At 44.5% G+C, this 15,230-nt stretch overlaps 1 protein-coding gene across 1 annotated transcript in view; it reads left to right on the top strand.

The window, feature by feature from the left end:
* Positions 1-14,951, top strand: part of Ryr2 (ryanodine receptor 2 (cardiac)) — a 294,371-nt gene extending 279,420 nt beyond the window's left edge. Inside the window, exons 99-106 of the mRNA XM_013009227.1 lie at positions 229-289; positions 1,510-1,656; positions 4,040-4,174; positions 8,892-9,048; positions 10,670-10,734; positions 11,364-11,464; positions 12,656-12,707; positions 13,408-14,951. Of these exons, the coding sequence (XP_012864681.1) occupies positions 229-289; positions 1,510-1,656; positions 4,040-4,174; positions 8,892-9,048; positions 10,670-10,734; positions 11,364-11,464; positions 12,656-12,707; positions 13,408-13,503 (814 nt within the window). The 3' untranslated portion in view covers positions 13,504-14,951. The remainder of the gene's footprint in view (positions 1-228; positions 290-1,509; positions 1,657-4,039; positions 4,175-8,891; positions 9,049-10,669; positions 10,735-11,363; positions 11,465-12,655; positions 12,708-13,407) is intronic.
* Positions 14,952-15,230: the final 279 nt, after the last annotated feature.

Below are 15,230 nucleotides of genomic sequence, written 5' to 3'. Positions count from 1 at the left end.
TGCTATGTCAAACTATATATTTCTGTAGGGAGGTATATTCTCTAATGAAAGAGGACTGGCGTATGCCCTCAGAGCTACTCTCTGCTTTTCCATTGAACCAGGCACAGAGCTGGTCTCCTGAGCAGCTTTCTAGCCTAACACGGGGGATGCAGAGGTGGGAATTCTCCCAGAAAATTTGCATTTACTTCTTCTCCTTCCCTGCCCCCTCTTTTCCCTTTGTTATTCCAGGCTGAACTCCATTGATGTGAAGTATCAGATGTGGAAACTGGGAGTTGTTTTCACAGACAATGTAAGCCATTTCTATCTCAGTCTATTTCTTTTGTTTTTCTCTTTCTTCCTCTCTTTACCTTTTTCCTTTTTCTCTCTCTCTCTCTCTCTCTTTTTTTGGTGCCAGTCCTGGGGCTTGAAGTCAGGACCTTACATTCTTGCTTGGCTTTTTCACTCAAAGTTGGCACTCTGTCACTTGGCCCATACTTCTTCTCGCAGCTTTTTTAATTCATTGAACATAAGAGTCTCATGGATGTGTCTGCCCAGGCTGGCTTCACAACAGGCTCCTCAAATCTCTGCCTCCTGAGTAGGCTGGAATACAAGTGTGAGCCACAGCCCCTGGCTCCAAACATCTTTTAAAGACCTTTTTAGCCTGTGAGCCACTTGGAGTGTTTTTATGGCTTCTGTTCGGCCAGTCCCTTCTCCACACATACTATATTCACTCAACAGTATGGTTCTGTCTGAAACATATTTAGGGTTGTCTGATGGAATACAGGATATTCAGTTAAATTTCATATCAGCAAAAGAGAATAACTTGTAGTATGGAAGTGTAATCCAATATTGGCAAAGACAGAAGGGAAGTAAGATCAAAGTTAGGTTGGAAAAGGTCAAAGGCAGGAACTACAGGCTGAAGGAAGAGGAAATGCCCAAGCTTATGACTTAAACTTAGGTTGCAAGAATGAAAACAAAACTCCTCTGTCATCTCTTGGAACTGGTCGATCTCCAGTAACACCAATCAAAGGAAAAAGAAAGGAGGGGAGGAGTGGGCGGAGTGAAGGAAAGGTGGTTGGTTCTTTGGTGGACCGGAGAGGAGGGTTCTCCACTGGGGTCAGTGTTGCCCTCCTCCTCCCCCCTCCCACCAGGAGAGATGGTTGGCTGTCTCTGGAGGCATTTTTGGTGGCCTCAGCTGGGTGCTGTCTGCATCTAGGGGTGCTGCTAACTGCCCCTGAGCCACAGGGCACAGATTCCACAGGAAAGAATGATCAGATCCACAATATCAGTAGTGCTGAGGCTGAGAAACCCTGCTTCCTGGAAGTAATTCAGTAAAGTTCTCTCCATGGGAGGGTAAATGAGAGAAGACAAATAACTCAGAACTTTGCACAACCATCTCAGTAAAGAAAATAGCAAAGAGAGCATGCACAGGTAAAGCCACAGATTAAGAAAGCGACATAAACAAGTGAGTAGCTGGACAGCAGCCCATGCTGTGTTTTCTGACCTTCTCTCCCCATTCTGTCCGGACAGTCCTTCCTCTACCTGGCCTGGTATATGACTATGTCCGTTCTTGGACACTACAACAACTTTTTTTTTGCTGCTCATCTTCTCGACATTGCTATGGGCTTCAAGACCCTGAGAACCATCCTCTCCTCTGTGACTCACAATGGCAAACAGGTAGGTTGAGCCTTTTCTTTCCTTGTGCAAACTGGAGGGGAGAATCCTTTCTTTTCCAAGCCATAGGGATTTGTTTTGGAGCCTGGAGACCGGATTTCTAGTCTTGATTTGATCAGTTAGTTGTGTGACTTTGGTTAGGCATATTAACATTTCCAGATCTCAGTTCTCTTATTTTACTCATTAAAAATAACCAAAGGCTGAGTGTCAGGGGCTCACCCTTGTAATCCTAGCTACTCAGGAGGCTGAGATCTGAGGATCGAAGTTTGAAGTCAGCCCAGGTAGGAAAAGTACATGCAGCATTTATCTCTAGTTAGGCAGCAGAAAGCTGGAAAGGAGGTGTGGCTCAAGTGGTAGAGTGCCAGACCTGAGGAAAAACTATTAAGGGACAGCACCCAAGCCCTGAGTTAAAGTCCCAGTACCGGCACACATACACACCAAACAAATTACTCCATTAGATTTTGGTGAAAATTAAATGAAGGTAGATCTAGAGGACTTACAACCACACCTATTAAGCACTGAGGAAATTAGGTACTATTTAGTTCCTAACGAACCATGGTTTACTCCATTTCATACAATGAGGAGCCAAAAAACATCATGGCGTCTTGATGAGCTTCTTGTGTTAGTCATAAAGCATAAGATGCCTCAGTTTCACTCAATGTGATATTTAAAATATATTTACATTTACATATAGTGAAGTAAACTATATGTAAATTTAAATATACTAAAGGATATGTATTTAAATTGAACAATAACAACAATAAAAAAACAGATAAAATTTCAAAGTCATACGAGGTTGGAGGGAAAGGGTTCAAGGGCCAGATAGTTGATGTGCTGACAGAAATCAGTGCTTCTGAGTTCAGGCTTTCCTTGTTATCAGACCCAAGCAAGGGCACACACTTATTCATTCATTTGCCCACAGGGTGGTAACACATTTGCCACCACTTATTGGCATCCATGAGCCTTTGTGTCCAGAGTCTCCTAGCCTAGTAACCGTTAAGATCTCTGTTGCTTAGAGATCTGCGCTATGTCTGCCATGTTGCTCACCTCCTCGAGGTCCTTGGGTTCTGACTTCAGTATGTAGCTTCCAAGTGACTTTAGGTTCTAAGTATGAGGATGGCCTTCCTGGCAGGTCGTGGCATCATAGCGCCCAAGGTTTTCCCATGCCAGAGGCTCAGGTTCTGTGCTTATATAAAGAAGTGGCGTTACTGAATCTATTGTGTATTTCTACACAAAGGATCTGGCACTGTGGCCAGTTTCTGAGCTTCTGAAAAGATGATTCCTTGTCCTGTTGAAGCATCAAATTTCATTTGCGGCAATATATAGGGTTTAATAGTCCACACAGGTAAAACGTGCAAAACCTTGCACATCACCTGCAGGAATGAATTAAGTCATCTGTTAGGAGACCTGAAATTCCAGAAGGAGTGCTGTGGCTCAAGTGGTAGAGTGCTAATTGTCTCAGGACAGTTTTAAAGTGATTCTGTGAAGATTTAATGAACATAGAGATGTTCCATGATAGAGCCAGAAATATATTTATTTTTATTTTTACTAACTTGGTTAAAAGAAGGTCACCTTTACAATAAAATAATTTTTTAAAAAGGTCACTTTTAGAAAAAAAAATATACCCAGTACTCAAGTCAGATGTATCATAGTTATCTTTCTATAAAATGCATAGTTTAAAATTAAATATTATTTATAACTACAGAAGGCCTTTTCAACTATGATGCTTAGTTGGACACTGAGAAATAGCATTGGTCTTAAACGTGTTTTTTTCCACTGGAATGGTTGGTCATTTTGTGTTTCAAAGCAATGCTTTTCGATGTAGTATTTAAAAATAATTTATATCATACATTATTACTAGCTGTGTTCCCTGACTTTGGAAAAGATGAAAAGAATTTACTATCCCTGGTATTAGCCTAACAAAAAATGAGATGGATTTTTCTTAGGAATATACATTATTTACAGAAAATTCACTTCATGGGAAAGGAAAGAGTCCTCTATGCAGTCTTCAATCCTAGATCGAAAAGTGCACGTTGTAAGCTGCCTACTGATATTACCAATTGGGTTTGGAGGTGAAATGAAATCATAATTTATTTATGCTCTAGAAGCTCTACTGTGCATTTCTTAGCCAGTTTAGTAGTAAAATTTCACATGAAATGAGTGCATTGACCACGTGATAGAATAAAGAGAATACATAAATAAATTCTTCCATTCTGGGCCCAAATTACCCCAACAGATGAAAAATAATGAAGGTTTGGGTCCCGTTTGTTTCCAGGCCATAAGTCAGATGTCTCCTTATTAGCATGCTCACTCCCACCCAGGGGACAGATATGCCCGTCCACTTCCTGTATGTCTAAGCCAGGTCCCATGTTGCATTGCTTTCCAGCTCGTTCTGACTGTGGGCTTGTTAGCTGTTGTTGTGTACCTCTACACTGTGGTGGCATTCAATTTTTTCCGGAAGTTCTACAACAAAAGTGAAGATGGAGACACCCCAGATATGAAATGCGATGATATGCTAACAGTAAGTTTATTACCTCCGCTGTCATGAAGGAAATAATTATCCTGTGTCTTCAACCAAAGCACTTTTCTCTCCACACAGGCAAAACAGAAAATCCTGTGCACAACAGGACATTAATACGCTCTTAAAATGTATCAGCAAGTCGGATGTGGTGATGCACAGTTTTAGTACCAGCACTCAGTAGATAGAGGTAGGAGGATCACAAGTCCTTATTTGTTGTAAGGACTTTAACTAAAGTTACTAAAATCCAAAGATATATTAATAGAACTACTACTTCTTTTATAGTGGGTATTTTAGCTTAAGGTTGGAAACTTAAGGTTAGACAAAATTATGCACCACGAGCTGGAAAAGGCTGACTCCTTCAATGAACTTGTCATAGAAAAAGAAACCTATATAATTAGGGGTTTGGAGGAGAATCTGTGAAGCTAGTATAATGCTATGATTAATTTTTCTCTAAATAAATAAATAGCATATTGTCGGGCACTGCTGGCTCATGCCTGTATTCCTAGCTATCCAGAGCAGGGATCACGGTTTGAAGCCAGCCCGGGCAGGAAAGTCCATGAGACAGTTATCTCCAGTTAACCACCAAAATACCACAAGTAGAGCTGGGGCTCAAGTGGTAGAGTGCTAGCATTGAGTGGAAAAAAATACTAAAGGACTATGTCCAGATCCTAAGTTCAGTTCCTAGAACCAACACAAATATAAAGAACAGTAAATAACTCTATAAAAGAATGATAAAAGAAATACAAATATTGTAAAGACTTATAAAAAGGACAGTTTTGTACTACAGAATGACAAGACAATGGGACAGAGTACAGTCTTGAAACAGGTGCAGATGCTCATGGAAATATAGCAAAAGAAACTTTTGCAATCATACAGTGGACTTATTGCAGAAAAAGGTACTGGTGTCCCAGACAAGCTCCCGGGAGAAAGAGCAAACTAGACTCCAGTTTGTTATTTCACTCAATAACACAACAGGTTGGAATCCTTTTAGTAATGATCATTTTTAAATGAGAGAAAGTCTTTCTATGAATGATATAAATCCTAAGTGCAAAAAACCCACCATAGGATCCATGAATATATAACAATTATTTTTTTGAAAAAGAATAACCAAACGAAGTCTTAAAAGACAAATGATCAGTTCAGTAAGATAAAAAGCCAACTGTTTATAAAATGAGTTCCATTTCTATGCTGGGAGAGACATGAAAACTATTTTCTAGTGGGAAAAGCAACATCTAAGCAGTATTATAATAGGATTATAGGAAGTGGGATTGTAGACCAGGGAAGCGTTTTTTAAATTTTTGTTTTGTTTGGTGGTTATTTGGCGAAAAGAATCTCACAAATTTTCCCACCCAAGCTGGCTTTGACCTGAGACCTAAGAATCCCAGCCTCCTGAGCCGCTAGGATTATAGGTAGGAGTCACTGCTACCTGACTTGGCTTTTCATTTTTTAAAATACCTTTTTTCTATCTCAGTTATCTTTTATTTCAATTATTTTTCTGGCCCAGTATATTTTCTTTCATTTTTAAGAGCCTAAAACAAGTTTTTTCTTGTCCTGTGATTAGTCTTGATTTTGAACTTGAATTAAGGAATGCGGTAGGACGACAGTGTCGTTTGCCTGGTGTATGGATGGGATGTGAGCCAAGAAAACAGAAATCTGTCTCACTCTAGGGTAAGGAAATAGGCTCTTGAAAGTCTGAACAATGAGTTAAGCTAGAATCCAGATTTTCTACAAGCCTGAGAGATTTCTGAGGGTCCTTTTGAGTGACACCATACACGCCCAGCTCTGGGGTAGCATTGCTCTCTCTGCTAAGTACCCCTCACCCTGCCTTCAGCGGTGTGAGGTTGGGCTCACCATGAAGACATTCCTTGACATTTTCCTCACAGAGGAGGAAACTTGGTTCTCAGACACGGACCGGTCTAGCCCATGACTCATTCCCAAGGATGTCTGGTACCAGGAGAGTCCTGACAAGCCTACGGCCAGATCATTATCCATTAAAAACCCCAGAGTGTACTATCTCATCACCAAGAGGCACCTGTATCCGTTTCTCATCTGACTTGTCACTAATCTCTGAGCATCATTTACTTTACAAAGCTCACAAGTTAGCTAAGCACCAGTGGCTCACAGCTATAATCCTAGCTGCAGGAGGCTGAGATCTGAGGATTGCAGTTCAAAGCCAGCCTGGGCAGAGAAGTCCCCATGAAACTCTTATCTCCCATGAACAACTCAAATACCAGAAATGGCGCTACTGTTGGTCAAATGGTAGAGCGCTAGCCTTGAGCACAGAAAGGCTCAGGGATAGCGCCCAGCCCAGAGTTCAAGCCCTGCAACTGACAAAAAAAATGTTTAAAGAAGGACGTGACAGGAAATTCCAGGTTAACTTTTCCAGTCTAGGTCTTTAGGGAGAATCCTTGAGCTGTATGACCAGTGGCTCACATGTGTAATCCTGCCTACTCAGACGGCCAACCTGGCTGTCAAGTTGGCTCCTCAGCCTATAGCTGGGCACAGCGCCATCTGCCATTCTAGTCAGATGAGTGTTTGTAGATCAAGACAATCACAGTTCCAGCGCAGCCCATACAAAAACATCCAGCAACTTCATCTCAAAGTACGAAGTCAAGTAAGAGGGCATACACACCTGTCATTCAAGTTATCACAGGAGGCATAAAATAGTCAGATCACAGTCTTGATGTGGTCCAGGTAAAATAACCAGCGACAGACTGGAGGTGTGTAGCTCAGCAGTTGAGCACCTGCCTGGAAAAATGAGATCGTGAGTTCAAACCTCAGTACCACCAGAGACAGAAATGGAGAGAATGATTGAGTGAGATCTTTGTGTGACCACCTCTCGTTATCGTTCCTCTTCATAGGATGAAGTCCCTGCTCCCTGTGATGTGGGCAGGCTCTCTTGAGGTGCATGTCCCCACTCCCGCTGCGTTGAGTGGACGCCGCGCTGGTCTCCTTAGCAACCCTGTCTGTCTCTTTGGCCTTGGGGTCCAGGGAACATTTTCATCATTAGAAACTTCATGGCTGACAGCAGGTGGCGCTGTGGCTGCAGAGTTATGGGCTGTGTGATGCACACATGGATTCCTTCCTGGATGATGGTGCTTTGAGCTGAGAATCTCACTAACCCGGGGCCTTCCTATCTCCTCTCCACTCGGAGAGTGCAGGAGGACAGAGTGGATGAAGGATAGAGAGAGGATGGTAACTGGGTAGCTGGGGAGTTGGACTGGACATGTACAGGAAGTTCATCCCTGCAGGAGTGGAACCTCAGGGCAGCTCAGTGAACCCCCTGGGGTTACAGTCCCCTGTCTCCTCCCACGTGCCCCTAAAGGAGAGGCCCAGGGAGACTTTGAGGTGCTCCAGAGAAGAAACACATGCCCCACCAAGTTAGCTCTCTCCCCTCTCCTCTGCCCTGCTTTTTGGCCAAGATTGAGTCTCAGAGAAGGTTAAAGCAGAGCCAGGACCAGGAATGGTTGACGTGAAGGATGTGGTGAAGAGCAGGGCTTGGGTGACCCCCGTGGGGATGAATGGAGCCGACTTCTGGGAGCTCAAGTAGAGAATTGAGGCCTATCTTGACTAGGAATAAAACACTGGATCTTCTGTACCCCTTGCGCTCAAACCAGCACCACTCTGTTCCCAGGGGGACATTATTTGTAAAAAATGGTTGCTGTGGTATGGGTGCCATCAGCATCTATGGAGTGAGATCAAAGAACCCTAAAAATCCACCACACACAAGATGACCTTCCCTTCAAAAAGAACACCCCAACCCCAGAGGCCAGCATGGCCAAGGCTGAGAGTCTGGCCCCAAAGGCACTTTGTGGGGGGGGGGGAAGGGGAGCTTCCTTTCTCTGCATGGAGCGATGGCCGCCATCATGGCTGCCCACTGCGCCCCCCCCGGGGGGGGGGAGGTTTATGCTCTGAGCTGCTGTCTCCTCATCCTTTATCTTCTCTGTCGTGTTTATTGCAGAGGTAAAAAGTAGACCATTCTAGCACCTTGTTCTGTGTATGATAGATTGGACGAAGGTTATTGAGAGCTGTGCTCTGCTTTTGTTCTGATTTGGTTTCTCCGGTGCCACTTTTTACTGCACCAGGCTTTTGTTTCCATTTCCCTTGGTCAGAATAAACTGGACAGTACAATGAGGTACACATGTGTACCCTCTGAAGTGATCGTTCCTCATTATCATGGGGGGCTTGCCCGCCAGGATGCTCATGAAGTATGTTTCGTTTTCTTGGAGTGCAGCCAAGGGCACGAAGCAGACAGCGCAGTGTGGGCTTTGATTAAAAGGCGGTGACAGGCTTGCATCACACGCACGAGGACTTCCATTTGCCCAGTCTGAAAACAGTTGTGCCAAGGGGCGGGGGAAACATGTCAACACAACACGTCCATGAGTGTAGAAATGCATCCTGACCAGTGTCCAGGGTCTCTGCCGTTCCCCCTCACGTTCCCGACCTGCATTTTCACACACATCTTCGCTAGTATTACGACTGCATCCACCCAACATTCCTGTCTCTCCCTTCCTGGGATTCATGTAAGGAACTTGTTCATTAAAGGGTTACGCCATGGAATCATCACTGCCTGCACCATCCTTTATATCGACAAGGTTTCGCACAGAAAGACAACACGCGTTTTCAGCGTGGGGACGGGTCGGGGCTCTGGGGGCAGCATGGCCTGCATGGTGGGTGGGGGGTGACTGTGAGGAGTATCTGTGCCCCTCTTTTCCAGTGTTACATGTTCCACATGTACGTGGGGGTCCGTGCCGGAGGGGGCATTGGTGATGAAATTGAGGACCCTGCAGGTGACGAGTATGAGATCTACAGAATCATCTTCGACATCACCTTCTTCTTCTTCGTCATCGTCATCCTCCTGGCCATCATACAAGGTGAGCCATGGCACTGTCCCCAGGCTTCTAGAGCTCAGCCACTTGTTGGAGCCAGTACCCGGGGTGGGACCCCAGTGTCCTGTGTTTCCAGCTAAGATCCCAGAAAGCCCTTCCTTCTCTGTAGAGGGGGAAATGATGGTGTGTGGGCCTGGGATGGGTGGCACTGGATGCTTTTTTTAATGGTCTCTTGCTTTTATCCAGGAACGATTTTATTGGCCTGAATTCCAACCCTACCACTTAATGGGTTTATGAGTTTTTAAGGGGAGAAAAACCATTTAGCCTTATGGATCTATCACATAGAGGAGATGTATGTGTGTGTGTGTGTGTGTGTGTGTGTGTGTGTGTGTGTGTGGTATGTAATTATATAATTAGCACATAATTAGCACATCTTGGACTGTTACACCACAGCCATTGTTGAGTACCTCCTTTGAGTCAGCTGTAGGGAGTAAGTGTGGAAGCATGTCTGAGTGACATGGCCAGAGTTCACAACTGCGCAATGCTGTCTGGAATGTGAATCTGATCTAGTCCGGTTCGTCTGGATTCCAGGTCCTTGCTTGAAACTGCAAGGCCCACTTCAGCGGCGTGGCCTTCCTTTCACCGCAGATACACCACCCCTGTTGATTTTTTTCTGTTAATACCTCCATCCAGGTTTGGATGAGCTATCTGTCAATGTGATATTATACTTTAAGTTCCAGAAGCATACACTGGTGCTATTGTTTTGGCAAGGTGCAGGAACACATCTTCATATGTATGGAGTATAACGGTAAATTGTTCCAGAAGAGAGCAAAGTCAGAAAGCGCTTGGCAGGAAGTGTGTGCAGACTCCTCCCAGGAGACAGAGGAGGCGGAAGCCGAACAGCTCCATGTAGTTTCGAGTTGCCACACTGTATAAAACTATATGGTTTATGGGGACCTTGTAGGAAAGTGGTTTGATGCAGAAGACTTAATTGATATGGTACAACTTTTAGTTTGTTCTCTCTTTTCTTTTCTCTTTTCGTGCCAGTGCTGGAGCTTGAACTCGGCCTCGTGCTTTTGCTTGTCTTTTTCCAGTCAAGGCTAGTACTTTTCCATGCAAGCTACAGCTGCACTTCTGGCTTTCTGGTGGTTAATTGCAGATAAGAATCTTATAGACTCCTACCTGGGCTAGCTTTAAGAACCTCGATCCTCAGCTCTCAGCCTCCTGAGTAGTCAAGATTACAAGTGTGAGCCACCAGCGCACAACTTTATTTTCAAGTTAATACTTGAGAACCTTGGTGGAGTTGTCTGTGTTTTACTCAATGGCTCTTCCTCAGCAAGAGGCAAATAGAGATATACCATACACCCATGGAGGCTAAACTGACTGCCAGGTTCTCTTGCTGTTCGAATGAGTATTCATCCTAGTTACTGCATGCATGCACTTCTGCTCAGAGAGAGAGGAAGGGAGGGAGGGAAGGAAGGATAGAAGGGAGAGAGAGAGTTTCCTGATAGGCATATCAGATGTGGTCTTGCACTCTACCACATTTTGAACATCTGCCATCATGATCGTGTGTTTTCCCTTTCCTCCCACAGAATAGCCAAGGAGCTGTGAATTGAACTACATGTCTCTGTTGGACAAAGCTTTTATTGTGTCTGTTTAACCCCAGGTTTAATCATCGATGCTTTTGGAGAGCTGAGAGACCAGCAGGAGCAGGTCAAGGAGGACATGGAGGTGAGTGTCCCCTGGGCAGTGCCGGGCTCCCCATCTGAGAGGATGCATGGTCATTCCGAGTGTCAGACCCCGGTGGGAGGTGGAGTGTCTGCGTCCCCTCAGTTGAGGATCAGGCCCGCCTTGGCAGAACTAAGCAGGTGCTCTATAGCAGTCGCCTTGTAGAGAGGTGTGGGAGACACTCGGGAGGGGGGAAACACTCAGCCGGGAAGCAGGGCGTGGACAGGCCCGTGGGGAATTACATACCTGGCACAGAGCAGACACGCCCTCGCTGAATGGTGATGGATCAAGGGGCTGCCTGGTGCCGGTTTTCTGTCCTGTGGGGACGTTATATGAGGAGGTAGGGAGCTCAGGTGAGGACGCAGGCAGACAGGCCACAGAAATGAGGAGGAGTCACTGCAGCTTAGCACCTCACGTCCGGTCTGGCCTCCTGTTGGCACCCAGGCCATGTAACCAACATGTGCAGCTGAGGTGCAGGCGGGGCGGCTGTGACGTGTGCATTCAGAGGCGTGAGAAGCGCGCGCGTGTGCCCGGAGAGGACCGAGAGCTGCCGGTGGCTGGCCGCCCCTGTGCTCCCTCCGTTTTGACCCCTGGCCTCCCGGACACTTGGCTGTTTTCCCTCTGTCTTCCAGACCAAGTGCTTTATCTGCGGCATTGGCAACGATTACTTCGACACAGTGCCACATGGCTTCGAAACCCACACATTACAGGAGCACAACTTGGCCAATTACCTGTGAGTGCCTGTCTCAGAACCCCTGCCCCTTGCCCAGCCGGCTCCTCCCAGAGGCCCACTCCTCCCAGAGACTCGCTCTGCACCATGTCTCAAAGGCTTTGGGGAGTGCTCCTCTCCACACCTGGATGAGACTGGCTCTGGAAGTGAGCAATTCTTTTGGAGGAAGTGGAGTAGAAGACCCCAGAATCTTCTCCACAGAGCCTTTTGGGGAGTCTTGGGTGTGCTCCTATTTCAATCAGGAATCCTTGGAGACCCGTGAATCTTTATTCCTTTTTCTCTCTCTCACTCCACCTGAGATTTAGAAAACTCTTGAGGCACTGTTAGAAACTTAGTTAAAAGTTGTATTAAAAAAAAAAAACAAAGAGAGAACTCTTGCCATTTCCTGGGCTAACCCCATCTCTAGTTTGGTAAAATACTAGTCTTAGTTTCTGACCCACATTTAGCACCAAATAGACAAGCAATGTTGAATAACATTGCAGGGGGACGTAAAATTGGTGGAACAGTCAATTGAACTGATTGGTAAATTGGAGCATCTTCTGAAGCTAGTCATCATTTACAATTTGAAAGTGTTGATTTGGTCCTGGCAAAACTGTATACATTGCTTACCTTCAGCTAACATGCTTCAAGGGTAAAATTGGGTATCACATTAGAAAAGCCGTGTCACAAAGCCACGACTCACACCTGTACTTGTAGGGACTGGAAAGACTGAGATGTGAGGATGGTGAGTCAACACCGGCCCAAGCAGAAAGCTTCATCAGACTCCAATTAAATAGCAAAAAAATAAGGCTGAAAGTGAAGCTGTGGCTTAGTGTAAAAGCTCAGGGACAGTAGTGCCCAGGCCCTAAGTTCAAGCCTCAATACCCATAGAAGAGAGAGAGAAAGGGAGAAAGAAAGAAAAGGAAAGGAGGGGAGCAAAGTGGACAGCTATGTCCTAAGCTACCCTTAACTCTTTGTGGTGCACTGTGATTATTTTTCCAAAGTAAGTATTTGTGGTGTCTTCTTTTTTTTTAATTTAATTTAATTTTATTGTTTGTGAACATGCTGTTTTAAATTAAATTAAATTTTTTTTGTGAACATACTGTGTGGTGTTTTCTCTGGACCTACAATGGAATGCAATATATATTGGAAAAAGTTCCTGGCTGTTAATACTAATACTTGATGTGGTCTATTCCTGTTTCTCTATGTCCATAGGTTTTTTCTGATGTATCTCATAAACAAAGATGAAACAGAACACACAGGTCAGGTAAAGTATTCTGTTTCTATACCCCATCCTCAGGGAGAATGACAGGAAGAAATGCCAAACTCACTGGAATGGAGTGAGCCACACTAGCCAAGAGGGGTCACTTAAAGATGTTAGCTGTGATGTCTTGGCACAAAATTCCTGTTATCTTGAATGAGTGTGGAAGGCATTGCCTTCTTTGGATCAGTAAAATTCAAATTTCACATTTCAAAATAAGCTTTCATTAGCTGAAAATGGTGGGCTGGAGGTTTGCCCCACCCTTCCCCATTACAAGAACATTTCGTGTTTCTAATTCTAATGTCCTCGATTGCTTAATCAGATAGCTGATGGTTTCAAATGAGCATCCACTCATTGTGGTCTATTCACCATGACTAAATATTACAGGGCTGGGGCTTTCAAGCTATTGAGTAGTTCCCTTGCTCACCACAAATGTTTTAATAGTGTGAAGTTGAAGAAGGATATATTAATAATATTTGAAGAGACTCCTGGAAACCACATGAAACAAACCCATTTTTGACATTATTTCTGTCATGGGCAAGTTGAATGTTTACACATGTTTGTTACTAGGAGACAACGATTTCTGTGATGTCAGCTTGGAATTGGCTGAATTAGCCTTTTCCAGTTACATATGATCACCATAAAGTTGAGTCTCTTTCTCTCCTATTTTTGTGGTAATGGACAAACTTTCCTTTGCTGTTTGCAGGAATCGTACGTCTGGAAGATGTATCAAGAGAGATGTTGGGAGTTTTTCCCAGCTGGAGATTGCTTCCGGAAACAATATGAAGACCAGCTAAATTAAAAATCTACCTTGACCACTTTGAAACTCCAAACAGAACTCTTTTTCCCTTCCTTCCTTCCTTCCTTCCTTCCTTCCTTCCTTCCTTCCTTCCTTCCTTCCTCCTTCTTCCTTCTTCCTTCCCTCCCTCCCTCCCTCCCCCTTGGAAACATCTTGCTGATTCTGTTATTTGCCAGTGGTCTGTGCTTTCTGGGAGCATCAGAGTCAATCTCTGAGGACTTGGCTGTTTTTTTCCCACCACCTCGTGTATTTTCTTTGAGAAACAAAGACCGAAGAAGAATCTAAATCCATACATGGACTACATAGGAACTCTGGGAAGAGAACCACGGTGGACCGTCCCACGCCCAGACAGTCTCCCCCACCAGGGACCTGGGAGGCTCCTGGGACTGAGGTCTTCCCCAGGGACCTTTCCAGCCCAGCGTGACAGCCACACTCACCCGGCCTCTTCATTTCACCATCCGGAAAGGAACTGTGTAAGGGTCCCGAGCACTGTGGCACTCATCAGAGGGCCGTGGACAGACAGCATCTGTGAAGGAGAATAGTGCCTTACTATATGTGGGTTGAGCTATGCAGAAGATATGTGCATGAACAGACACCTTTTATTTTCTTTATGTCAGCCTTTGTTTTTTCACTTAGATTGGTTTTTGTGAGTGGTTTTTTTTCCTTTCTTTTTTTTTCCTTTGGTGGGGGAAGGTAAGCAAAGCCTTTTGCACCTTTTTTTCCAAAAGGCGGTGGTATGTGTCGGGATGGAAGGAGGCTCTTCTGTTCAGCGACTTCATATCTGCCCTCCCCCATCTGCTCCTGCTCTTTATTTTGATAACACTCTGAAAGCAGCTTCCTGAAATCTTTGTATGAAATCAACAGTAACAACAGCAGCAACAACAACAACAAAAAGAAAAAAATGACTGCAAAAAAAATCAAAAACAACAGAAACCAAACAACCACACGCACACTTTCAAGAGAAATAACTCATTGCATGTGTATTATGCAAGTTTAACCGAACCAAGAAACCTTCAGAAGCAGGTTGAGCAACGTAAGAGAATGTTCATGATCATTCTAGTGATTGCGTGCCGTGGGTTCATTTGTATTCTCGGAGCCAATGTCATTATCCAATCACGTGACACCTTGTGCACCTGAGCGTGGTCTTGGGTGACCCTCTTTCTTTTGGCCACCTCCTATCAGTGGGGAGAGCTCCTCCCCCGATTTTTCTTTCTTTCTTTTTTTCCCTTTTTTTTTTCCTTTGATATCAAAGTTGAAGCAATAGTCGTTCAGGGATTTCATCAGTTGCATCATGAATCATGAATGATTATCGAAATTGCTCCATTTCTCTCTCTCTCTTTTCCCCCCCCCTCCATTTTGAGTCCTTTTAAATGTAACGTTAATCTTTACAATTTAAAAAGACAGATTCAGAATGGAAGCAAAATCATTTTGCGAACATTGGAGCTCTTTTATTACTGGTCTGCTTGTTAATTTTAGAATTGTAAAACTGCTCTGATTAAACTATTTAACTAACTTTCTCACCTTCTTTCTTTTCTCCATTTCACTGATACCTGGGGCTCAGTAAACCATGAGCTTGAACTTGAGCTGGGCATAGGACAGTCCCAGTGGCATGCTTTCTGACACTGTGGTTAGACAAAGTTTGCAGCATTCTCTTGGTGACCGGGGACCCCAGCATCTGCTTGGCCCTGACCTTGATATTTACTGACAGTAAGGTGTTCAGTAACAGAAAA

The sequence above is a fragment of the Dipodomys ordii genome, unplaced genomic scaffold (genome assembly GCF_000151885.1).
Source record: "Dipodomys ordii isolate 6190 unplaced genomic scaffold, Dord_2.0 Scaffold9, whole genome shotgun sequence".
NCBI classification, from domain to species: domain Eukaryota; kingdom Metazoa; phylum Chordata; class Mammalia; order Rodentia; family Heteromyidae; genus Dipodomys; species Dipodomys ordii.
Note: the sequence above shows the minus strand (reverse complement) of the source record. Positions and strands in the feature narration are given on the sequence as shown.